Here is a 27,343-nt window from a genome sequence, read left to right on the forward strand (position 1 = left end):
GATATTGAGGCGGAACAAGACAATCAACCACTCGTGGCAGATGTCTTGATGGAAAGATCCATGGCAAACCGGGAGCCATCTGTCCATGAAGAGAATGAGACCTCGCTCTTCAAATGCGTGACGGAGGTACCTGAAGACCTAAGAGAAGTGTGTGCCAGGGAGTCTATGCATGAAGATTTCAAGAAGGCCGTGGGGGCGTGTAAAGTGAACTGGACCCCGGAAGATAAATAGTTAGTGGTACTTTCCATATCTAGTGTCACAGCAAAAAGAGTGGCTGTCCTGAGTGACTAGCACTGTAGATGTGTGCGGACAAAGTGGTTGATGCAGTTGGAGAATGAAGAAGCTGCTAAGTGGCTGGAGCATGTGAGGAAAGCTCGGAGGCTTCTGGAAGATGTAATACATGTACCTGTCAGGATCCTGCCAGCGCCGGCGTGCAGCCTCCGCTGAGCAAGGACTCACCCGCACTGTAGGGGGCCCGGGGTCAGGTAGAGCCGGAAAGTACAGATACACAGGACCTGTGGACGCTGAAGTTTAGCAAGCAGTGAAGGACCTACGGTCATGTGACTGCAAGGGGGCGGGCTCAGCATCCTGCTTTCAGAGATGGCAGGACACTATACAGAAATACTCAGAGTCAGGCAAAACGGAGGTCATACACAGAGATAGCAGTAAAGTACCAGGGATGAGACAGAACGGATAGTCGGGGCCAAGCAGGGGTCAAAACCAAACAGACATAGAAGGTACCAAGCAGAATCCAACAAGCAATATCCAGAGAACAGACCGAGTCATACACAGAGTATCAAGCAACCAGAACACAGCACAAACACACTCAGGGGTCACCACACAATGCCAAAGGCGAAAGTATAACTGACGGGGGATGGGAGCTTCCTGGGGCAATAAGAAGCTTTCCCAGAACCAATGAGAGGCCACCATAATAAGTCCCAGGTGTGCAGGTAAGAGTCTGCACTGAGACCAATTAACCCCCGAAGTGCTGGTCCACTAGCACTGGTATCATGACAGTACCCCCCTCTCAACGGGGGGCCTCTGGACCCCCAAGGCTTTCCAGGGTACCTAGCATGGAAAGCCCGAACCAGGCGATCAGCATGCATCAACCGGGCCGGCACCCAGGACCTGTCCTCCGGCCCATACCCCTTCCAATGAACTAGGTACTGTACTGACAGCCGTACCAACCTGGAATCTACGATGTGACCAATCTCATATTCCACATGTCCCTCAACCGAAACCGGAGGAGAAGCGGACTCTCCCCGGACTGCTTCAAAAGGTTTCAGTAGAGATCTATGGAAGACGTTAGGGTTCTTGAAAGAGGGTGGAAGGCACAGCCTATACGCCACTGGATTTTTTCCACAATCTTGTACGGGCCAATGAATTTGGGGCCCAACTTGGCTGACGGAATCTTTAACTTAATGTTTCACGTGGAGAGCCAAACTTTCTCTCCAACCTGAAACATGGGACCAGGTGTTCGTTTCCTGTCGGCGAAAAAGTTATACCTGCCTTGGGACCTAGATATACGCCGCTGGACTTCTGCCCATGTATCTTTTAACCGCCGAACAGAGTCCTCAGCCCCGGGACACCCCGAATCCAGACGAGAAAACTCACCAAAATGAGGACTGAACCCATAGTTGATCAAGAAAGGGGACATACCAGTGGATTGACTCACCCGACTATTGAAGGCAAATTCAGCCAACGGCAGTATATCACACCAGTCATTCTGTCTAGCAGAAGTCAGACACCTGAGGATCTGTTCCAGAGACTGATTAGTGCGTTCCATCTGACCATTACTCTCGGGATGGTATGCAGACGAAAAGGACAGAGATATCCCTAATTTTTTGCAGAAAGCACGCCAAAATTTAGACACAAACTGCACACCACGATCAGACACCTCATTCAGGGGTACCCCATGCAAGCGGACCACATGCTGCACAAACAATCTGGATAAGGTCTCAGCAGAAGGTAATGCGGACAGGGGTATAAAATGAGCCTGCTTTGAAAATCTGTCCACCACTACCCATACCACCGTATTACCCCTGGAAGAGGGAAGATTGGTAATAAAATCCATGGACAGGTGGGTCCATGGTCTTTCGGGAACTGCCAAGGGCATCAGCTCCCCCGCCGGCCGTCTATGAGAGCTTTTAGAACGAGCGCAGACCCCACAACCAGAAATGAATTTCTTTATATCAGAACCAAGGGTAGGCCACCAGAAGATCCTAGCCACCGCCAGTCGCGTGGCTGATATACCAGGGTGAGCACACAGCTTGGATTCATGGAACTCTTGCAGGAATTTAAGGCAAAGTAGCTCTGGGACAAACAATTTGCCCCCTGGCTTGGCTGCAGGAGCCAGCGACTGGGCCCCCTCAATTTCCCGTTCCAATTCAGACGAGATCCCTGCTACCACCACCCCAGGGTGCAGAATGGAGGACGGTGGCTATGGGGCAGACACAGGATGAAAACTACGAGATAACGCGTCAGCCTTGACATTTTTTGACCCTGGACGGAATGTAATAGTAAACTGGAAACGAGAAAACTACGAGATAACGCGTCAGCCTTGACATTTTTTGACCCTGGACGGAATGTAATAGTAAACTGGAAACGAGAAAAAAAAAGTGACCAACGGGCCTGTCTGGGCGTTGGTCTTTTAGCAGACTCAATGTATGACAAATTTTTGTGATCAGTGATCACAGTAACCGGGTGACTGGCCCCCTCCAAAAAGTGCCTCCACTCCTCAAACGCCAACTTGACCGCAAGAAGCTCTCTATTGCCTACATCATAATTTCTTTCAGCAGCAGAGAACTTCCTGGAAAAGAAAGCACATGGCTTGAGGTTGGTAAGAGTGGCAGGCCCTTGGGACAACACTGACCCCACCCCCACCTCGGAAGCATCCACCTCCAGCACAAATGGTTTGGACGGATCTGGCTGTACCAACACAGGAGCAGACATAAAACATTTTTTCAGAGTCGCAAAGGCTTCTTTTGCGAGCGAGGACCAATTTCTCACATCCGCACCTTTGCATGTTAGATCCGTGAGAGGTTTGACCACCTGCGAAAACCCCCAGATAAATTTGCGGTAATAATTGGCGAACCCCAAGAATTGCTGAAGACCTTTAAGATCTCGGGGTTGCACCCAATCCGCAATGGCCTGCACCTTCTTGGGGTCCATGTGAAAACCCTCACAGGATACAATTAATCCCAAAAAAGACAATTCTTGAACACAAAATACACATTTCTCCAATTTGGCATACAGATGATTTTCTCTCAGTCTTTGGAGAACAGTTCGTACATGTTCCAGATGAGAATGCCTGTCGGAGGAGTATATCAAAATGTCATCTAAGTAGATAACGACAAAACTACCAATGAGATCCGAGAATACCACATTGATGAAATTCTGAAATATGGCGGGGGCATTGGTAAGACCAAACGGCATGACTAAATTTTCAAACAGTCCCTCGGACGTGAGGAACGCAGTTTTCCATTCATCCCCCTTCCGGACCCTTATCAAATTATATGCTCCCCGAAGATCCAGTTTAGAAAACCACTTTGCCCCTGATAGTTGGTTACACAAATCGGGAATCAACGGAAGGGGGTGCGTATTCCGTACTGTAATCTGATTAAGGTCCTGAAAATCGAGACAGGGACGTAACCCGCCATCTTTTTTTTTTATAAAAACGAAACCTGCCGCCACATGTGAGACTGAAGGACGTATATGTCCCTTGCGCAGACTTTCAGCAATGTACTCCTTCATAGCCAAGTGCTCAGGGCCGGATAAATTAAACAGACGGCCTTTAGATAATTTAGTCCCCGGGACCAGCTCGATAGCGCAGTCAAAGGGTCTATGTGACGGTAACGTCTCAGCCTCGCTTTCAGAGAATACATCTTCGAAGTCCTTCAGGCATTCCGGAATACCTTCCAGCTCGACAGATGATGCAGACACAGATTTAACAGGTTCAACCAGCAGTGCGGATTTATCACACAACTTAAAATCGTTAAACCCCCATTGAACAATCTCCCCCATTTTCCAGTTAATAACTGGGTTATGGCATTGTAACCAGGGCATGCCCAACACCTACCCTGCAGGTAGATTGTCCAGAACCAAACAACTTAGGTTTTCCACATGAGTAGCGCCCACTCTGAGTGAAAACAAGTCAGACATAAAGAGAATTCCCTCCTTAGTGAGGGGAGAGGAGTCAATGGCCACCACCTTGATCGGAACCTTGAGCCTAACTGTCCCTATCTTGCAGCGTGTGACCAATTGGAAGTCAATGAGATCAATCGATGATCCGCAGTCCATGAAGGCTGTAGAGGGAAAAAAGCAACTGTCCACCAACAGTTCCACGTGCAGTAACACTTTAGAAAACGAGGAAAAGGGTACCTGAGGGTCTGAGTAGTCTCCCCGCTGACTACCCAGACCTAGTCGTTTCCCGCCGACCGGGTCAGAGACGGGCAATCAGGATACTCCCTTTTCCAATGTCCCGTTTTACCGCAGTAAAAGCATAACTGCTTGTCTTTCCGGCGTTTCCTCTCCGTATCTTTCAGGGAGAGGGCGCCTACATCCATGAGCTCAGGGGCAGTCTCTTTTCCACTGGGGAACAATGGAGTCTCCACCTGCATCACCCCTCTGGCCTGCAGCCTGCGGTCCATCCGGACGGCCTGGGTCATGGCGTCCTCGAGAGAGTTAGATAGGGGATGTAACGCCAAGGCATCCTGCAGCAGCTCGGACAAGCCTCTGTGAAAGAGTCCTCGGAGTGCGTCATCGTCCCAAGAATTCTCTGCGGCCCAGCGGCGGAATTCAGTACAAAACCACTCAGCCGAGTGTTTCCCCTGACAGACACTCATCACCATGTCCTCTGCCAATCGCACTCGTTCAGGCTCATCATAAATGTGCCCGAGGGCCTCAAAGAATGCATTCACAGACACTCTCTCAGGGGCAGTGGGAGAAAGGGAGAAAGCCCAAGCTTGTGGGGACCCTCTTAATAAAGACATAATGCCCCCTACCTTCTGGTTTTCGCACCAGAGGAACGTGGTCTCAAACTAAAAAAAAAAAAGTTTGCACCCCTCCATGAAGGCCCTGAACTCCTTTTTGTTCCCAGAAAAAAAGTCAGGCAGTTTAACAGGTGGTTCCGGGGACACCAGAACAACATCCCTTGCCCCAGCCCCCAGAGACCCAGCAGATAAAGCTCCTTGCACTGTCTCAGAAATCTGCTGCTGAGAATGAGCCAGAGCTTGCTGCTCCAGAGATAAACCCTGAAACATCTGACTCAGATTTTTCATCTGGTCAGCCAGAGACTGTATGGGATCCATAACTCTCTGCACAAAAAACCCCCAAAAACTTAACGGTCACTTATAATGTCAGGATCCTGTCAGCGCCGGCGTGCAGCCTCCGCTGAGCAGCAACTCACCCGCACTGTAGGGTGGCCCGGGGTCAGGTACAGCCGGAAAGTACAGATACACAGGACCTGTGGACGCTGAAGTTTAGCAAGCAGTGAAGGACCTACGGTCATGTGACTGCAAGGGGTGGGGGAGGGCTTAGCGTCCTGCTTTCAGAGATGGCAGGACACTATACAGAAATACTCAGAGTAAGGAATAACGGAGGTCATACACAGAGATAGCAGTAAAGTACCAGGGATGAGACAGAACGGATAGTCGGGGCCAAGCAGGTGTCAAAACCAAACAGACATAGAAGGTACCAAGCAGAATCCAACAAGCAATATCCAGAGAACAGACCGAGTCGTACACAGACAATGTAGGATAGATATTCAGCTCAGCTGGTTCAGCCTGCCCAGTCCTCCTTTCCATAATCTCGGTGCACGGAGTGGATCCATCCCCATCTGGGAGAAATGCTCAATGAAAAAAGTTTTTTATAGTTCCAGCACACGATGTGAAAAAATTAAGAAAAGCCTTTATTTAATCCATAATTAAAAAATGCAATTCCAGTGATGATAAAAGCATGTGTAGGCTACAGGTTTTTTGCAACCTCTTCTTCAGGAAATACCACATGAAGCATACATAGGTGGTGCATTAAGTACACACAGATTTAAAAAAAAAAAGAGCTCCAAACAGTCAGATGACAGATGACACATGTCAGAGTTCATAGTTAGCAGACAGTATAAAAATTCATAGTAATAGTTAGAAGCTGTTCTTATATTGACATGTCTATTTTAATTTCACAGGTTGTTGAACAAAAGGAAAAAAAAAATATAAGGAAAATTAAAAAAACACATACATACTGAGCAAGAAAAGCAAATCTTGGACACGAACTCCTAGAGATATGCCTCAGCTTCCTCCAGATCTGCTGCCTGACAATTAGACCACTCTGCTATGCTAACAGGTTCCTGCAAGTGTATCCAATGTGGAAGAGACATATTCCATATTTTTTATTAATAAAACATTTATTCTTAATTGATTAAAATTTAGATCCTTGTAATTTAATTTTTAACTAATGGTTTATTTCAACATATGTCTCTTCCACTGCTAACTATGAACTCTGACATGTGTCATCTGATTGTCATCTGACTGTTTGGAGCTCATTTTTTTTTTTTTTTTAAATCTGTGTGTACTTAATGCACCACCTATGTATGCTTCATGTGGTATTGCCTGAAGAAGAGGTTGCAAAATACCTTGAAACGTGTAGAATAAACCACTGTCAAACCTTATTAACCTTCTGGAATTTCATCATTTGGGCAGCGCGGGCGAAATCCACGTATTCCTTTGCAGAGCTCTGTTTCAGATAGTCGGTGACCGACTTGTGGATCTGCAGCAGCCCTTATCTATACATGCTTTGAATACCTACTACCAGGTGAGCAGTTTTTTGTCAAACTGCTTACTTTATTTGTGGGATAAGACCCTATATTGCGCTTGTGTCTCCCTCTTTCCTCACAATACTAGCCTTCCTGAAGAGCACATGCTGAGGCTATGGACCTGGTGAAGCCTGTGTGTATTGGACAATCCCCAGCAGGGAACGGACATCCTACAAGAGGAGTAACTAAGAGGTAACCCCGGACAGGGTGAACTGTTTAGGTGAGAGCCTGTGTGCTGGACATGGCACAGCCTGTGTGACCACAGGTCTAAGAGCGGAGCTCTGTCATGAACATTCTTCTGTTTTGATATAAGACTGTTACTGCTTCTTTCATGCTTCCATGGTTTATGCCGTCTAACAATAAACCGTATGGACATTTTATGTGGAAAACCCGGTGCCTGACTCTGTTAATCTGCTGCCAAGTGAGTGTCCCCAACATGAATAATAAGCGCTACCTTACACAGTGGGGGCAAAATGTATTTAGTCAGCCACCAATTGTGTGCAAGTTCTCACATTTAAAAAGAATGAGAGGCCTAAAACAAATCCAGAAAATCATCTTGTCTGATTTGACAACTTTTATTTTTCAAATTGTGGTAGAAAATAAGTATTTGGTCATTAACAACAGTTCATCTCAATATTGTGTTATATATCCTTTGTTGGCAATGACAGAGGTCAAACGTTTTCTGTAAGTCTTTCTGTTGGTGTTGGCCCTTTCCTCCATGCAGATCTCCTCTAGAACTGTGATGTTTTGGGCCTGTCGCTGGGCAACACTGGACTTTCAAATCCCTCCAAAGGTTTTTTATGGGGTTGAGATCTGGAGACTGGCTAGGCCACTCCAGGACCTTCATATGCTTCTTACGAAGCCACTCCTTCTTTGTCCTGGCAGTGTGCTTGTGATCATTATCATGTTGAAAGACCCTTCGCTATTGATGGAAGGAGGTTTGCACTCAAAATCTCACGATACATGGCCCCATTCATTCTTTCATGTATACGGATCAGTCGTCCTGGTTCTTTGCAGAGAAACAGCCCAAAAGCCTGATGTCACCCCCATGCTTCACAGTAGGTATGGTGTACTTTGGATGTAACTCAGCACTCTGTCTCCTTCAAACACGACGAGTTGTGTTTCCTTCAAACATGACGAATTGTGTTTCTTCCACTTTGGTTTCATCAGACCATATGACATTCTCCCAATACCTCTTCTGGATAATCCAAATGCTCTCTAGCAAACTTTAGATGGGCCCAGACATGTCTGGCACTGTAGGATCTGAGTCCCTGGTGGCGTAGTGTGTTACTGATTGTAGCCTTTGTTACGGTGGTCCCAGCTCAATGCAGGTCATTCGCTAGGTCCCCCCGTGTGGTTCTGGGATTTTTGCTCACCATTCTTGTGATAATTTTGACCCCATGGGGTGAAATCTTGCATGGAGCCCCAGATAGAGGGAGGGTCCTTCACTGTTATCACAGTGAAAAAAGCCCAAGATGAATAGAGGGAGACAAACAATTATAAGCAACAAGCAAGAATACCCATGAAATAAGGTTCCTAATAAGGGTGCAAAATAGTGACCTGGTCGGTGGTTGCTGCAAGCTGCCACCTAAAGGTACACGAACAATACCTATAGACAAGGACCAGAGGGGGTGCAGACAAGAGGTCCTGAGGGCATAAGGAGCCCCTCTGATAACAGTGAAGGACCCTTATCTATTGGGACATTACACAATTCTTATATACTAGATTATGGCCCGATGCTATCGCATCGGGAGTATGCAATAGCATCACACCTCTTGCCATGTTAACCCTCAACACACACACTCCTCAACACACACTCCTCTCACCTTTCACCATCTCCACTCACTCTTTCACTCCACATACGACCCCTTCTCTCACTCCGTCTCTCATACTCACGCCGTCATCGCCGCTGCTCCACGATCCCCGACATCTTCTTCCGCCGGCGCCATCCTGGATCCAGACGTTGTCCACGCCGGCGACATGTTCTTGCGGCGACGCCATCTTGAATCTCGCGGGATTTCACGAAATCCAAGATGGCGTCGCCGCAAGAACATGTCGGCGGCCTGGAGAACGTCTGGATCCAGGATCGCGGCGGCGGAGGAAGATGTCGGGGCAGCGACGATGACGGTGTGAGTATGAGAAACGGAGTGAGAGAAAGGAACGTATGTGGAGTGAAAGAGTGAGTGGACGTGAGTGGAGGTGAAAGGTGAGAGGAGTGTGTGTTGAGGCGGTGTGGTGTGTTGAGGGTTAACATGTGCGTGTGTGTGTGGTGACGTCACCGGTTACAACTGGACGGAAGTTGTTACAACCGGAAGCTGCTTAGGGCATTTACTATTATAGATGATGAGGAAGAAGCCGTCTGTTGTTGGCGGTGATGGCGTGTAGAGGCTTCTTCAGCCAATGTAATAGATTTAGAGTTAGGGGATTCGTGTGTGAGACGACGGCGTTTATAAGCCTTAATCTTGTCAAGTCGATGCTGTTTTTCCTCAGGAGTCTCATTAGCACGGCGTTGTTTTTGTCGTAGTGCTAAAGCTGCTTTCCTTTCACTGGCATTGGCATACTGTGCATCGGTATTGAATGGTGGTATTGATAGGGCAGAAACAGATTGCTGATTAGTTATGTCAGTGAACGGCATATGGGATGAAGTGTAGCAGTAAATTGTTCCACATGCTGATGTGGAAGCATCCTGTTGTGAGTCTAATAATAATGATGAGGAAGAGGCCGTCTGTTGTCGGTGGTGACGGCGTGCAGAGGCTTCTTCAGCCAATCTTATGGATTTAGAGTTAGGGGATTCGTGAGTGAGGCGACGGCGTTTATAAGCCTTAATCTTCTCAAGGCGATGGTGTTTTTCCTCAGGAGTCTCATTAGCACGGCGTTGTTTTTGTCGTAGTGCTAAAGCTGCTTTCCTTTCACTGGCATACTTTTTGTTATGACTCATGTTGGCACAGGTAAAGGAGTCTATTTGGCAGTTATCTGGCAGTGAAGAAGGCGTCCTGGAGTATTGTAGAGTAAACAGATACTAATTGACCCTGTAATTGCCCAGCAGTAGTTATGAAGTGGTAGTGGCAAATTGGCCCTGTAGTTAGACACCGGCAGAGGAGCAAGGCAGCAGTAGTTATGGCGGTAGAGGCAAATTGGCCCTGTAATTAGACACCGGCAGAGGAGCAAGGCAGCAGTAGTTATGGCGGTAGAGGCAAATTGGCCCTGTAAATAGACACCGGCAGAGGAGCAAGGCAGCAGTAGTTATGGCGGTAGAGGCAAATTGGCCCTGTAAATAGAGACCGGCAGAGGAGCAAGGCAGCAGTAGTTATGGCGGTAGAGGCAAATTGGCCCTGTAATTAGACACAGGCAGTGAACAGTCAGAGGAGCAAGGCAGCAGTACTTATGGCGGTAGAGGCAAATTGGCCCTGTAGTTAGACACCGGCAGAGGAGCAAGGCAGCAGTAGTTATGGCGGTATTGGCAAATTGGCCCTGTAATTAGACACCAGCAGAGGAGCAATGCAGCAGTAGTTATGGCGGTAGAGGCAAATTGATCCTGTAATTAGACACCGGCAGAGGAGCAAGGCAGCAGTAGTTATGGCGGTAGAGGCAAATTGGCCCTGTAATTAGACACCGGCAGAGGAGCAAGGCAGCAGTAGTTATGGCGGTAGAGGCAAATTGGCCCTGTAATTAGACACCGGCAGAGGAGCAATGCAGCAGTAGTTATGGCGGTAGAGGCAAATTAGCCCTGTAATTAGACACCGGCAGAGGAACAAGGCAGCAGTAGTTATGGCGGTAGAGGCAAATTGGCCTTGTAATTAGACACCGGCAGTAAACAGGCAGATGACCAAAGCAGCAGTAGTTATGGCGATAGAGGCAAATTGGCCCTGTAATTAGACACTGGCAGAGGACAAAGGCAGCAGTAGTTATGGCAGTATAGGCAAATTGGCCCTGTAATTAGACACCGGCAGAGGAGCAAGGCAGCAGTAGTTATGGCAGTACAGGCAAATTGGTCCAGTAATTAGACACCGGCAGTAAACAGGCATAGGACCAAGGCAGCAGTAGTCATGGTGGTACAGGCAATGCCAAGCGTCCGCACAGCAAGTCGGCGTGAGGTAAATGACGCAATTTCACGAATGCAAGATGACGTCGGCGAAATCTCGCGAGATTTCGCCGACGTCGTTAACACCTCTTGCCATGTTAACCCTCAACACACCACACCGCCTCAACACTCACTCCTCTCACCTTTCACCTCCACTCATGTCCACTCACTCTTTCACTCCACATACGTTCCTTTCTCTCACTCCGTTTCTCATACTCACACCGTCATCGTCGCTGCCCCGACATCTTCCTCCGCCGCCGCGATCCAGGATCCAGACGTTCTCCAGGCCGCCGACATGTTCTTGCGGGACGCCATCTTGGATTTCGTGAAGTCCCGCGATATTCAAGATGGCGTCGCCGCAACAACATGTCGCTGGCATGGGCGACATCGGGATCCAAAATGGCGTCGGCGTAATCTCGCGAGATTTCGCCGACGCCATCTTTTTGGGTCCCGATGTCGTCCACGCCAGCGACATGTTGTTGCGGCGACGCCATCTTAAATATCGCGGGATTTCACGAAATCCAAGATGGCGTCCCGCAAGAACATGTCGGCGGCCTGGAGAACGTCTGGATCCTGGATCGCGGCGGCGGAGGAAGATGTCGGGGCAGCGACGATGACGGTGTGAGTATGAGAAACGGAGTGAGAGAAAGGAACGTATGTGGAGTGAAAGAGTGAGTGGACATGAGTGGAGGTGAAAGGTGAGAGGAGTGTGTGTTGAGGCGGTGTGGTGTGTTGAGGGTTAACGTGCGTGTGTGTGTGGTGACGTCACAGGTTACAACTGGACGGAAGTTGTTACAACCGGAAGCTGCTTAGGGCATTTATTATTATAGATACACAGCAACTGTGTATAACATTCACCTCTACTTGTTTGGTTGCTCTCAGTGGGATATTTTGCTCGGTTAATTTGCATTACATTTTGCATTGCTGTTGTTCACACTTTCATTGGCTTTTATGTATTATAAGGTTCTGTATACCATCATATAATATCTTTCTTTCATATAGGGTGTCAAAATATATACTGATCTCCCAACAGGTGCCAGGACACTTTATGGTATCATTACAAGGTTATTATAGAGTTTTTCAACAACTCTTTACATGTTAATAATTTTTGTGGTGCATCTATGTCCGGCGGTTGGACCCCACCAATGGGTGTATGTTCCATGGGTCTGTTTTTAAATGTTTTTGTCATGCTGCTGCTTTGCAGGTAGATGCAAGCTCCTCTAGATGGCAATAGAGTGGAGAGAGGGTTGCATACAACAAGGGCAGACCTGCAGTGCAGCAGCGAGGCTACCACCAGCTGGCAGCGGAATAGTAAAACATAGTAAAACTTCAGAGCCACTGGTTCCTAATCAACTAAAGACTGAATTCTCACAGACTACTGTGACTTAGCTGTAGCTTCTTACAGGTCTCACAAACCTCGCACAGATTTGGCTTCTCTTGGGGTAGTGAATCTGAAGCTGGCTGGCACATGGAGCGAACATCGCACCCCCTTGCTTCCATGCTCACAATGAAAAAGCTTGAGATATATATAATCAGTGCTTTGCATGTGTAATGTTTTGTAAAAAAAAGAGAAAAACAGGCAAACAGCCCTAGCCAGCTCACCAACCACCACCGAAGCATGTAACTTCGTCCAGACTCAGACGTGCAGTAATAGGATAAGAAGAGGCGTTCCAGCTTTTAAAATGAATCCATTTTTTATTTCAAACGATTAAAACTTGATACACAGGTGTACTCCACATGATTGTATGGATGTGGTAACCAGCAATGCGTTTCGACCCTTCATTGGGTCTTTGTCACAGCTGTGACTGGTGAAGTCATGAAGGGTTCTGCAGTTCAGCGGCTGTGACCTGTGGTAACCTTACTGACATCAACGAAAAAGTACTAAGGGAACCACTAAATATTTTTGTGACCAGCCAAACACATACTATAAACTGATTACAATCCAAAAGAAAAAAAGTAGTGTGTAGAAACTTGTTGGGATCTCCATATAAATTTTATTAAACCACAAGAAGAACACTGCATAACATAATTAAAAACATTTAAAGAGCCAAAAGGTCTAAATACATTCTAGATTAGTATTACAATCACTTAAATATATGGATAGTGCTAAGAAAACTTACTCACTGGTCAGGTCCAGGTAAAGAAAGATAAGGTACAACTGATCAATGACCTTGGTGGATAAATGTGCAATACTGCCTATAAATAAATGAATATAGTGAATAAACCACTTATATGTGAAAATGTAGGATAAAAGTAGCAAAAAGAAGCATTGAACATATATGCACAAGTGTCATCAATACAGTACTATAACTACAATCAGAAATGATATCAGGCTGTCTCATGAATGAGGCAAAAATAAAAATGAGGATGAGCTCCACACGTATCGCCACCAACTTAGTGGCTCCTCCACGGGTAACCTTACTGACATCAATGCTAGTCACAGTAGCCGGGTTCTCGTGCTATGCAGCATGAGAACTAGCAGTGGATGCTGCTCCACTCTGTGTACCCAGTGTTCTCTGAACGAGGCTTTCATAGCCTGGAGGAAAAAGACTGGGATCGTCGTGGGACCTCCATATTATGGATTATTGCGGAAAGGTGTGGATTACTTTTTTGTTAATATATGAGTAAAAGAGTAATTATCAGGGAGTGCTTTTTACAATTAAAAGACTTTTCTGTGTGTGTCTGACAGACATAATTAACCCCTTGGCTTGATGTCAGCAAACATTACACAGCTGACATCAACCCCAAAAGTGTTACCCCAATTGCCACCGCACCAGGGCAATTGGGAGAGCCGGGGCTAAGCATCAGAATTGGCACATCTAATGGTTGTGCCATTTCTGGGGTGGGTGAGTGCTGCTCTTATTAGGCTGGGAAGGGGCCAATATCCATGGCCCAGCCGTTTATCAGCCTGGCCCTGTCTCCTTAGCAGTTGCCGCTTAATAAAAATAGGGAGGACCATAAATCTTTTTTTTGGGGGTCCCTCCTTTTTAATAACCATTAATTGCAATGCAGACAGCTGTGAGCTGATATTAATGAGCTGGGAAGCTCCATATTTATTGGCACCTTCTCGGACTGAAACCACCTTACAGCTGTCTGCTTTCCCTTAGCTATTAAAGATAGGGGGAACCCAACTCTTTTTTATTAAATAATTAGGTAAATACAAGTACAGAAAGCTATACACACAAAGCATTGATTATATATCTCACTGACGTCTATCTATCTGCCCTATTTTTTTCTGTGTATAAAATTGCTTTATTAGTTTAACTAGCTTTAAATGACGTAGAGAATGACAGTGTGTAAAAGTTGATGTTAAAAAGGCATTGCATACATATGTCATATGGATGCTAGTGGAGAAAAATCGCATTGTACTCTCATGACACTCATCCTACTTTCCTGGATCAACATCAGAGAGAATTTTTTTTTTTACGCAGATAAGAGCAAACCCTAAGGCTAAGTGCACACGTTGCAGAAAATTTCTGCACAAAAACCTGAATCCCTTCCCAGAAACCGCACCTATTTTTCCGCGGCGGTTTTTGCGCGGTTTTGATGCATTTTTGATGCGTTTTTTACCGCAGCGGTTTCTAAAAGCATGGGAGAAGCCTAAACCGCGGAAAAAAACGCAAAATTAATGTGCATGCTGCGGTTTTTACCGCGATGCGGTTTTTTCGCAGTAAAAAACGCATCAATGTGCACAAAAAGTGCAAAATGCATAGAAATGACTGTGCACCTTATTTTTAGCGGTTTTATAGCGGTTTTATAGTGAAAACCGCGGTAAAAACCGCTAAAAAAACGCTGTGTGTGAACACAGCCTAAGGGGAGCATTTGTACTTTTGTACTTGTTTCAGCCTTCATCCCACCACTATTCCTACAAAGGGCAAGTCAATGCCTTTAGGTCTTGCAGGCCAACAATTAGACTATTATTTTGAATAATACAGTATATGGTTGTCTGTGTTATACTGGCATGATTTTCATCAACATAGACCAAACAGTAATCATTTATCATTGTAAAGTACTGTATATATATTTTTTTTTATTTTAAACAGATTTTGGTCAAACATCGTGTAAACAAAGCTTGAGACTATTGGTCAATCTCTTGTCATATTGGCACAGGTGAAATAATCCTGCTCATTAGCAATTGCATTTAAACTGGCGTTATAAATAATGGCACTAATGTTACTTTATTTGCCGACTTTTTCTCTCTAGGATCTTCATAACTTGGATCTAATAATTGGAATAGCCTCCGGTGGTATAGCAGTGTATAGGAAGCTGATTTGTACCAGCTTTTATCCCTGGTAAATGCATATTTTTATAAATATATATATGGTGACATATTATCCTGATTTATTTTCATCAATGTTGAATTTACATTTGATGTACTAGTATTGCCAATGTTTTTATGCAGTTCTGTAAATTTTACAACTTATGGATTTTAATGCTTTTACTTTTTATTTCAAGATGATCTAGATCAGATATAATGTACATTCCTGTAGTTTGTTAAAGGGAATCTGTCAGCAGGTTTTTGTTATGTAAACTAAAGACAGCAGGAGATAGAGGCTGAAATACAGAATTCAGTGATGTGTCACTTGTCAAAGTTTGTGCTGTTATTTACTAACTGTGAAAGATTTATCATAAGAGATCAACATTGCCGGACTACACTAATCTGACCATGCCCCCTCCTGTGATAAGCAGCTCACTGTCTATGGACTATGTATACATAGGGAGCCTAGTGTGGGGGGGTTAGCTTTCTCAGCTGGGTTTATTTCTAAATCTAAAAGCTCTAATTGTGTTAGATCTGCTGCACCCATTAATGTAAGTGATACATCTTTGGATTCAACTTCTCTTTGCATACATCATGGTGCTTTCACGATGAGGTAGCAAACATCTGCTGGCAGATTCCCTTTTAATATCAGTTGCCAGTCATCATTTTGGGTTCTCCGGACAAATTGATAAAAAATCAAGGCTTTTGACCTTTTCAGCACCTGCGCTCTGCAGTACTTTGCTCTGCCCTCAACAGGGCAGAGACGTACACCTGCACAGGAGTGCGATGCTAGGGAGCTTGTGTGGATGATGCACGGTCGCGTCATCCACATGAAGCAAGCAGGAGGGCGGCGATAATAAGAAGATGGGAGGCGCCGGACCAAGACCAATGACACCCATCGGACCGGACTGCCCCGCCCCGCAGGTGAGTATAATAAAACTTATTTTTCAGTTCGTTCTGGTCGGGTTCAGGGTTTATATACAGCATTATAGAATGCTGTGTATAAGCCTTGAAATGTCATGGCTGCATCTTATATCGGCCAAACTGCTGACAGGTTCACATTAATGTTCTGCCTGAGTGCACTTTGTTAAAAAAAATAAAAATAATGGCACTGCGCTCACCTTCCAAGGTCCACCAAAGATTGTCTACCGCTGCTCCCAGTGTCTGGCATTGGATGTGATGCTGATGTCACGTCAATAGTATAGCAGGAAATCTGAGCTAGACCGTTAGGCATACTGATTGGTGTTGACGTGATTTTATCTCTGAAGTCATTGCCCGAAACTGCACCCGTGGACCTGGAGAAGATGAGTACAGTGAAGTTTATTTTTGCACACTGCAGCCGGGCCAGAACATTGACTGAAACTGTTGTGTAGACTAAAGGTAACCTGACACTTGATTCATGCTGCCCAAATCACAAGCACCATGAAGCGGAGTGTGGCTGCATCATTATAGCCTTGTATGTTTTACTCTGATCAATTTGACTGAAAATTCTTTCAGTATTCATACACGTAGGGCGAGACCTGACAGCCTAGAACCTCTAACTAGTCATCCGAGACAGTTATGCAGTGTTTTGGAAAAAATTGCATCATGAACTAGTCAAATCTGATTTACATCGTCCATTATGTGGATAAGAACACTGGTGTGCAAAATTTAGCAATCATCTGAACTTGGCCTTTCAGTAGTGTTCTGCGGTATGTATGATGGAGAGAAATTCTCTAAACACTAATAGAGTGAAAGAAACCTGGATGACGGAAGACCTGGTTTCCAATTACTTGTGAATAAGCTGAATCCAGTATGTTCAGTTTTTGTCCTGCTAGTGACGCTCCCCTTTTCTGTTCAGACCGCCCCTTTCTCAACCCACCCACTAAATATAACTCCCATCATCCCTCTCTGTGATGCACGCTTCCTTTCAAGAGAGTCTTAAGGCCGTGTTCACATGCAATCAGCGTTTTTGCAGCATTTATTTACTGTGCTTTTTTTTGCAAGTTAAAAGCTGCTTCTTACAGCACCAGCAAAACCCATGAGATGTCATAAATCACGCTTTGGTTTCTTTTACTGACTGAATTTGAGAACTGCGTTTTTTAAATCTGCATATCAATTCTTTCAGTGTTTTGCAGCTTTTTTTCACACATATAAAATAATGGGAATGTGGAAAGGTGCTTCAAAAGACGAAACAATTTTAGTTGTTTTTTGTTTAATAGACCATAGAACTTACTCTATTAAACATGTACTGTACAAAAAGTACATGTAATCCACACCTAGAAAAACCCTAACATTTGCCTTTTGAACGCAACATTTTTACTACCAAAAGAGCAGGTTTTGGCTGCAAAAAAGAAACACAGCGTGTGAACGTAGCCATACTTTTAGGCTATGTGCCCACGTTAGCGTTTTTAAACGCTCAGGAAACTGATCCCCTTCCCAGAAAACGCGCGTCTTTTTTCCGTGCGTTTCTTGCGCGTTTTTTGCACGTTTTCTGGGAACATTGGGGAAGGCTTAAAACGCTCAGCAATGTGGAAATTAATGAGCATGCTGCGTTTTTAGCCGCTAAGCGATTCCTGAGCGTTTAAAAACGCATGCATTGGCACACAAAGCCAAGAACGCATACAAATTAATTTGAAGCTTCTTTTAAGCTTTTTTGCAGTGTCTGAGCCGGCACAAACGCTGCGGAAACACTTAAAAAAAAACGCAACATGGGCACACAGCCTTAAACGTTGCCTTACTTGGCCTTTCCTGTAAAATAGTCATTTACTTAAACTTTAATGACAATTATTACAAATTAGTTTAATATTTTTTGGAAGATTATGTAACTTTCTGGTTATCAAAATTTGCATGTTTTCTCTACACATTCAGATTTCAAAAAAATCTCATCCACCAAAGTAGAATTATGATACCATAGGTATCAAGTGGCATATTTCATAATTTGATTTTTTATTAGATATTACAAAGTTCAGTCAGACACTATAACTGTGTAACGATGACTTAAAGGGGTTGTCCGATAAAGGAAAAAAATAAACATGGATGAACTTAAAATTAGAAACTATACACTCGTGTATGCTCAGGAAAGCAATGCCGGCTCTGTTCAGAAGGCACAGGACCGCTGCAGCCTATGCTTAGCTGCAGAAGTCAAGTAATTAGAAGAGTGCAATCTTGTGACTTCCAGATGGAGCAAGCATTGCTTGTGGAGCCAGCAAAGGTCTCCAGAGTGGCCTACACTGGATCTACGGTGGTGCTGCAGGATGAATATGGCACCATTTTTATTTTAAAGGGACTGTCAGCATGTTTTACTCTTTATCTGAGAGCAGTTTAGTGTTGGGGCTGAGAGCGTGATTCCAGGGATGTGTGCTGTAGTTTCAATTCAATCAGTGTTTTATCAGTAGGAGATTAGTACTATAGGATTATGTCTCCTGTGCAGGCAAGTATGTCTCCTGTGCAGGCAAGTCAGGCTGATCTGTGTAACCCCACCACTGATTGGCAGATTGCTGACAGTGCACAGTGTGTACACAGAAGGCTGCCAGTCAGGGTGATGTGGACAGAGTTATACACAGCCCAGAAATCTTAGCTCTGCTACACCTACATCAGACAAAGCAAAACTGCTCATCAGATTGCTTGGTGCAGTTTTGCTTTGTCTGATGTAGGTGTAGCAGAGCTAAGACTTTTGGGCTGTGTATAACCACTGTGTATACCACTTATATCAATAAGTGGTACATCCCTGCTAGCTGATACCATAGCAAAACCCTGCTGACAAATTCTCTTTAAGTCCGTCCATGCCTTAATTTTTTTCCCTAAATTGGCCAAAGAGGTTTTCCATTTTTAAGAAAGTTGTCACCTGGCACAATTTCATGTGAAAAAATAAAGACAAACTGAGCTTTTCGCACTCTACCCGGGTCCAGTGCCGGGTTATTGCCTCTGTTCCTGGTATTTTGTGTTGTCTGCAGCACTGTTGTTATGTAGCTAATGCTACAGCTAATCATTGAGTTCAGCCACTGAGCTCAGTAATTGACTGCAGCGCTGTTAATATGACATCAGTGCTACAGACAATAATCGACATCAGAAGCAGCGGTGAATACTCGGAACAAGGGGACAGTGAGTAAAATACAATTTTTTTTTCGTTAAATAAAAAAATCTGTGTCTGGGGATACAACTTTCCTGAAAACAGAAGACCTCTACAATATAATTGTTTTTTTTTTTGTTTTTTTTCATATTACATTTTGGAGAAGTGTTTCCTACATTTTTTTTTTATTTTTTTTAGGGTAAACATTTTGAAAATATCTTTCAAAAGAAAAAAGTTTTTCATACAGCAACGTCCGAAACATGTAAGTGACTCCTTTTTCTCTCATGAGCACATAGTACAAAATTCAAATGACTGTCCATGGCAATCAATCATCTTTCTCTAAAGGCAGTGCACTTGAAGCCATTTGTTTATGAGAACATTATAATTCAGACCACAACCTGTTACATATGATTTATATGTATTTCTAGAACTGTGTTCATGTAGCACCATCAATAAAAATGGTAAACCTGAATATGTCATATTGTCCCACAAAAATCAGGCTGCTATACAGATCCGTCACAAGAAAAGTAAAAAAGTCGTAGCTCTCACGATACAGTGTGTTACAGCTGTAAAATTGCTTTTATTTGTGTAGATGTGTCAAAACATAAAAAAAAAGTTTTAAATGTGGTATCCTTGTAATAGTACTGACACCTGACCTGACGAATAAAACTGACTTACCAATTTTACAACATGGTGAACTGCATGAAAAATCAAAAATTTCTGAATTTCTGGTTTTTGTTCATTCTGTCTCCCAAAAGGCAGAATAAAAAGTGATCAAAAATTACGTGCCGTAAAAATGGTACTTATAAAAACGCCAACTTATTCCACAAAAATAACCTACACACGTGGTCAAAATTGTTAGTACCCCTCGTTTAATTACAGAAAAACCCACAATGGTGACAGAAATAACTTGAATCTGACAAAAGTAATAATAAATCAAACATCTATGAAAATGAGCAAATGAAAGTCAGACATTGCTTTTCAACCATGCTTCCACAGAATTAAAAAAAAAAATAAATAAAACTCATGAAATAGGCCTGGACAGAAATGAAGGTACCGTTAGCTTAAAGGGAATCTGTCACCTATTTTTTCGAGTATCAGCTGCAGCCACCGCCATCAGGGGCTTATCTACAGCATTTTGTAATGCTGTAGATAAGCCCCCATGTAACCTGAAAGAGAAGATAAACGAGTTATATTATACTCACCCAGGGTCGGTCCGAGTCTGGTTTTGGTCCGATGGGTGTCGCGGTACGATCCGGCGCCTCCCATCTTCTAACCATGACGTGCTCTTCTTTGCTTCCCGTCGCGGCTCCTGTGCAGGCGCATTCTGCTCTGCCCTGTTGAGGGAGATGCCGGACCGGACCGCGACACCCATCAGACCAAAACCGGACCCGGACCGCCCCTGAGTGAGTATAATATACCTCGTTTTTCTTCTCTTTCAGGTTACATTTGGGGCTTTTCTACAGCATTACAGAATGCTGTAGATAAGCCCCTCATGGCAGTGTCAGCAGCTGATACTCGAAAAAATAGGTGACAGATTCTCTAATATTTTGTTGCACAACATTTTGAGACAATCACTGCAATCAAACGATTCCTGTAACTGTCAATAAGACTTCTGCACCTCTCGACAGGTATTTTGGCCCACTCCTCAAGAGCAAACTGATCCAGTTGTCTTCTGTTTGAAGGTTGCCTTTTCCAGACGGCATGCTTCAGCTCTTTCCAAAGATGTTCAATAGGATTTAGGTCAGGGCTCATAGAAGGCCACTTCAGAATAGTCCAATGTTTTCCTCTTAGCTATTCTTGGATGTTTTTAGCTGTGTATTTTGGGTCATTATCTTGTTGCAAGACCCATGACCTGCGACTGAGATCAAGCTTTCTGACACTGGGCAGCACATTTCTCTCTAGAATCCCTTGATAGTCTTGAGATTTCAATGTACTCTGTGTCAGATGCAGCAAAGCAGCCCCAGAACATAACAGAGCCTCCTGCATGTTTCACAGTAAGGACAGTGTTCTTTTCTTGATATGCTTCATTTTTCCGTCTGTGAACATAGAGCTGATGTGCATTGCCAAAAAGTTCCATTTCTGTCTCATCTGTCCATAGGATATTCTCCCAGAAGCTTTGTGGCTTGTCAACATGTAGTTGGGTAAATTCCAGTCTGGCTTTTTTAATGATTTTTTTTTTCAGCAATGGTGTCCTCCTTGGTCGTCTCCCATGAAGTCCACTTTGGCTCATATAATGACGGATGGTGCGATCTGATACTGATGTTCCTTTAGCTTGAAGTTCACCTTTAATCTGTTTAGAAGTTTTTCTGGGCTCTTTTGCTACCATTCTTAATATCTGTCTCTTTGATTTGTCATCAATTTTCCTCCTGCGGCCACGTCCAGGGAGGTTGGCTACAGTCCCATGGAGCTTAAATTTCTGAATAATATGTGCAACTATAGTCACAGGAACACCAAGCTGCTTGGAGATGGTCTTATAACTTTTACCTTTTAACATGTTTGTCTAATCTCCTGAGACAACTCTTTCCTTCGCTTCCTCTGGTCCAATGTTGAGAGTGATACACAGCGAGTATCTGTAGCCCTCTATAAAGGCCCACTCACTGATTCCAAGATTGTAGACACCTGTGATGCTAATTAGTGGACACACCTTCATTTAACATGTCCCTTTTGTCACATTATTTTCAGGGGTACCATCATTTCTGTAAAGGCCTATTTCATAAGTTTTATATTTTTAAAAATTTTGTGGAAGCATGCTGGAAAAGCAATGTCTAACTTTAATTTGTTCATTTTTATAGATTTTTTTATTTATTATTACTTTTGTACTAACACCAAGGAAACCTACAGTCCTATAACATAGGGGCCCACCGAAAGGGAAAACTAAAATACCCATCAAGATCGAACAACACGTCCAAAATGGGCTAAAAATATATATTTTTATTTCAGCATATTAAAATATACAATGACCATAAACATATACCAAATAAATAAAGCACAGGAAGGGATACATAGAAGCAGGAATAGGAAAAAAGGTGGGAACACCTAGATCTGGCAAAGCAGCGTATTAGTACTGTAAACTTATCAATTGCCTAATTTACTAAAGATATGGAATATCCATGCATATATGGTATCCATATATTTATAGTTACATAGTTAAAGTGCATGTGCTATAAATATAATGAACCACGAAAGTAGATTCTGCATAAGACAAATCACGGTTTATAATGGACCAAAGTTGACAGAGCAAGTGTCATAAATTCCAGACAATAAATCCTAATAGTGAAACCAAATTAAAGCAATACATACAAAAATCAAATAAAGCAATGCATATTTACCACAACGTGTAGGTTTCCAGGTGCCCACCACACCCGACGCTCGTTTCACTCTGAAAGCATTATCCAGGGGATCATTTAGAAACAACAATACTAATGTTTTAAGTCAGGATGAGTTCAGAAGTCAATATTTTGTGGAATTATCATGATTTTTAAAAACTGCTTTTATGCGTCTTGGCATGCTTGCCACCAGTCTTTCACACTGCTTTTGGGTGACCTTATGCCACTCCTGATACAACAATTTAAGCAGTTCTTTGTTTGATGGCTTGTGACTATCCATCATCCTCTTGATTACATTCCAGAGGATTTCAATGGGGTTCAGGTCTGGAGAATGGCTGCCCATGACAGGGTTTTGATGTGGTGGTCTCTTAATTTTTGCCAGAGCTGTATATTAAAATCCAGAGATGCCAAATACCCAGATAGAGAACAAAAAAATTAAACAAAATATGTCCGGGATACAATTTCAAAAATGCATATCAAGTATCGCTGTGCAAACAGAGCTCCTAATGTGACTCACTGTTCAAGAAAAAAGGCTTGACTATGTCTCTAATTGTCTAATTAAATTAAAGTGTGACACATAGTGGGATTTTTAACTTATTTGTAAAGGAATGTGACGCATATATATACTCCCAACAGTGACAAATCCAGATTCTTTGAACAGAAAATCAAATATAAGGTGCACTGTGCAAAATAGCAATGAATCATTTAAATAGACAGATGCTGGGAGGTATTGGAGGTTATCATGAGTACATGCTGCTCAGCTAATAAGCTTCAATATATTTAGATATGGTGCAACTAGATGGGTATCAAAAGTAAAACAGTTCATCAAGCAGACCTTCTCTAGCTCAATCTACATATTGATGTGCACACATAGGTATAGGAATGACAATTATACAGATCAGATGGAGTTGAATACTGATAGTCATGATCGTGTATAGTCAGAACAGTACATCATCCAAGAAATAGCAGTCAATAGTTAACATTACTCAGGGAAAAAGATCAGGACAGCGTCACACCTTGACGCACGTTTCAGCCAATTATGGACAGTTCTGAAGCCATTATCTCCTGTAATAAAACAAAAATAAAAAAACATATCCCTCACCTGTCCGTCGTTCAGTCCCATGCCGTAATCCATGTCTAGGAATAAACCGTTTTCAACCTGGACAGTGCCAAGATGTGACCGTCCAAAGGGGCAATACAAAGGTAACATCAACCCCACAAATATGTATCCCAATTGCCACTGCTACAGGGAAAGTGGGAAGAGCCAAGCAAAGCGCTACAATTAGCGCATCTAATAGATGCGCCTTTTCTGGGCGGCTGTGGGCTGCTATTTTTAGGCTAGGGGCGGTGAGAGTAATATGAATGGCCCCAGCTTCTCAGCTGTCAGTTTTGCCGTGTTATCAAAAATACAGGGGAACTCATAACTTTTTTTTGTATTATTATTTATTTAGTTGGAGTGCAGGTGCCAGCTGATGAATGCTTCCATCAGTCGCCGCCTGCTCTCACTGTCATTAGTGGCAACAGGCGTAGACTGATGGGAGCAGTAGTCCCATCAGCCTGATGCAAGTGACCGGAGGTAAACTTTTTACCTGCGATGACAGCTACAGGCTCATGCTGTCATTTGCTTGAGAACCGCGGCTGTCTGATTAGAAGTGTTTGCCACAAACACCCGGTGTTCGAGGGGCCGAACACGAACAGTAACTGGGACTTCCTTGTGAAGTCCATGTTCAGTGTCTGTGCCCGAACAGTAAATGTTCGGGTCTGGACGCCGAACTTTATTGTTCGAGTTCACCCATCTCTATATATTGTGCTAAAACTACATTTAAATGGTAAAAATGGTTATAAAATTTTGTGAAACACATGTGGTGTCAATAAGCTAATTGCAACCCTAGATGATTTCATTAAGAGATGGAGTTTGTAACATGAGGTCACTTATGGGGATCCTCCTCTCCTGACACCTCAGAGACTCTGCCAACATAATGTGGCACCCGCAAACTATTCCAAGCAAATCTGCACTCCAATATAGAGCTCCTTCCCATCTGAGCTTTGCACTCTGCCAGAAAAGTAGTTTCGGACCATATATGGGGTATCTGTGTGCTCAGGAGAAATTGAGCAAATAATTCCGTAGTCCATTATTTCATATTAACCCTTTGGAAAATTAAAAACTTGGTGCTAAAAAAGCATTTTAGTGGAAAAAAAATAACTTCATTTTCACAGCCCAATGTAATGCACCTCTGTGAAATACCTGTGGTTTTAAAATGCTCACTACACCCATAGAGGAATTCTTAGAGCATTGTAGTTTCCAAGATGGGATCACTTGTAGGGGTTTCTGCTGTTTTGGAATCTTAGGGTCTCTGCCAACGTGACTGTACATCCGCAATCTATTCTAGCATAAATTGTGCTCCGAAATTCAAATTGCATGTCTTCCCCATCAAACCCCGCTATGTGCCAAAACAAGAGTTTCTAACCACATATGTGAAATTGTACAACGTTTTTATGGTACATTTTCTCCTGTTACCCTTGGGAAAATGAAAAATTTGGGTCTAAAACTACATTTTTGTGGAAAAAAAATACATTTTTAATTTTCATGGCCCAGTGTTTTAAAATTCGGTGAAGCACCTGTGGATTCAAGATGTTCATCACACTTCTAGATAAGTTCTTTGAGAAGTGTAGTTTCTAAAATTCTGTTAATTGGGATGGATTTCAACTGTATAGGCCCATCAGTGACTCTGCAAACGCAACATGGCGTGCGCTATTTTTTCCAGTCAATTTTTCCCCGCAAAAGTCACATCAGGCTCCTTCCTTTCCTTTTGTGCACTCAAACAATTGTTTTCCACCCCATATTGGGTATCTGTCTTCTCAAGAGAAATTGCACAACAAATTCTACAGTCCGTTTTCTTTTGTTACCCTTTTGAAAATGAAAAATTTCTGGCTGAAGCAACATCTTTAAAGGGAACCTGTCGGCAGGATTGTGCACAGTAACCTACAGACCTTTCAGAAACCATACACATGAATACCTAATCAGAGCACCACATGAAGACCCCCCCCCCCCACAGGCTGCCCCAGACCACGGGCATATCATTAACTCAAAACTGAAAATAAAGATTAAACAACAACCAGTAGATGGATTTCATCAACCCAGATATTTTAATCAGTATAACTGTGCCAACTTGACACTGTCTGTAGGTTACTGTGCACAATCCTGCTGACAGGCTCCCTTTAATCAACACATAAAATAAATGGAAACTTTGTGTTGATGTATATATTTATTTTTTTTATGTACAACTTTTGTATATGCTCATGACCTGGAGACTCTAAATATATGCACGCACATGTACCGGTCAAAAGTTGGACACACCTATTCATGCAATGGTTTCTTTGTTCTTATTGGAATGTGCACATAATAGATTCCAATTTATGGCAGCAAAACCATGAAGGGACACATATGGAAATAAGGATTAAGAAACACATGTGAAACAAGCCAGAATTTATTAAATCATAGATTCCTCAAAGTCACCGTCTTTTGCTCTGATGAAAGCTTTACACATTTTTGGCATTCTCTAGTATAGCTTCATTAGGTAGTCACCTAATATAGCTTTCCAACAGTCTTTAAGGATTTGCCAGAGGTGCTAAGCACTTATTTGCAGTTTTGTCTGTACTTTGTGTTCCATCCATCCCAAGCCATCTCAGTTGGGTTGAGGTTGTGTAATTGTGAAAGACATGACATCTGACAGAACACAGCTTAATGCTAATCATATGGAATGGCATGTCATAGCAGATTATTGTTGTAGCCATGCTGACTAAGTGTGCTTTGAATTTGAATAAATTGTCAACGGTGTCACCAGCAAAGCACCTTCACACTATCACTCCTCTCCACCATGTTTCACGGTGGGTACCATTCATATTGAAACCATCTGTTCACCTTTTCTGCGTCCCACAGACGCATTATGGTTGGTACCAAAAATCTCAAAGTTTGAATTGGACTACAGTACCGATTTATATTGATCTAATGAACAGACGTTGTATAGCTTGACTCCAAAAAAAAGTATTTTCTTGTTTGAGCTTTTCAGTTGTGGCCTTTTTGCAGCATTTCAACCATAAAGACCTGATTCTCACAGTCTCCCTTGGATAGTTGATGTTATGATGTATCTGCGCATCTGTGCATCATTTATGGTGGCTCTTATCTGCGGTCCTACCAGTTTTTGGTTACTGAGGATGGTAAATATAACAAATTTGTCCTCTGTACAGAGATAAATCTTGATCTATTTTTCCTGGAGCGGCCCTCATGAAAGGCAGTTTCTTCATAGCGATTGATGTTTTTCATGATAGACTTTTGAAGGTATCCTCAAGTTCGAACAATTTTACAGATTGACTAACCTGTATTAAAGTAACAATGGATAGTTTTTTCTCCTTGCTTAGCCAAGTGTTTTTTTCTATATTCTGGCTTAGCACATCTGTGGAATAGGGCTCTGCAAGGTATGGAACTGTAACACACACCTGGTTGATTCCACAAATGACCTTGATGATGCATAGCTGTTAATTATAAGCCATTCCATTTGACTAGTTGATGAATCTGGCTGAGATAATGTCAAGGGGGTGTAAAACAGTTTTCAAAATAAAAGGGGGATACTTAGAAGAATCTAAGGTTGATCACGTATTCTAGTTTGTTTCACGTGTTTCTTAACTCCATGTTTCCATATGTGTTTCTTTGTGGTTTTGATGCCTTCAGACTGAATCTCTCAAGTGCCCATTCCAGGAAGAACAAAGAAAACTATTGCATGAACAAGTGTGCCCAAACTTTTGACTGGTACTGTATACA

General features: G+C 43.3%; 1 protein-coding gene across 4 annotated transcripts in view; it reads left to right on the top strand.

Moving 5' to 3' along the window:
* The window catches only part of PTPN3 (protein tyrosine phosphatase non-receptor type 3), a 442,179-nt gene that overhangs the window by 249,667 nt on the left and 165,169 nt on the right, over window positions 1-27,343 (top strand). For 2 of the 4 annotated variants that reach the window (XM_073587741.1, XM_073587740.1), the window contains exons 10-11: window positions 15,090-15,178; window positions 19,394-19,457. The exons of 1 other annotated variant lie outside the window; for it this stretch is intronic. In XM_073587741.1, coding sequence (XP_073443842.1) covers window positions 15,090-15,178; window positions 19,394-19,457 — 153 coding nt within the window. Of the gene's footprint in view, window positions 1-14,974; window positions 14,997-15,089; window positions 15,179-19,393; window positions 19,458-27,343 lie in introns of those variants that run through there. One more of the 4 variants, XM_073587743.1, reaches the window with a different exon arrangement.

This window comes from Dendrobates tinctorius, unplaced genomic scaffold (assembly GCF_039654945.1).
Source record: "Dendrobates tinctorius isolate UK_male_01 unplaced genomic scaffold, ASM3965494v1 ptg000102l, whole genome shotgun sequence".
In the NCBI taxonomy this organism is placed as follows: Eukaryota; Metazoa; Chordata; class Amphibia; order Anura; family Dendrobatidae; genus Dendrobates; species Dendrobates tinctorius.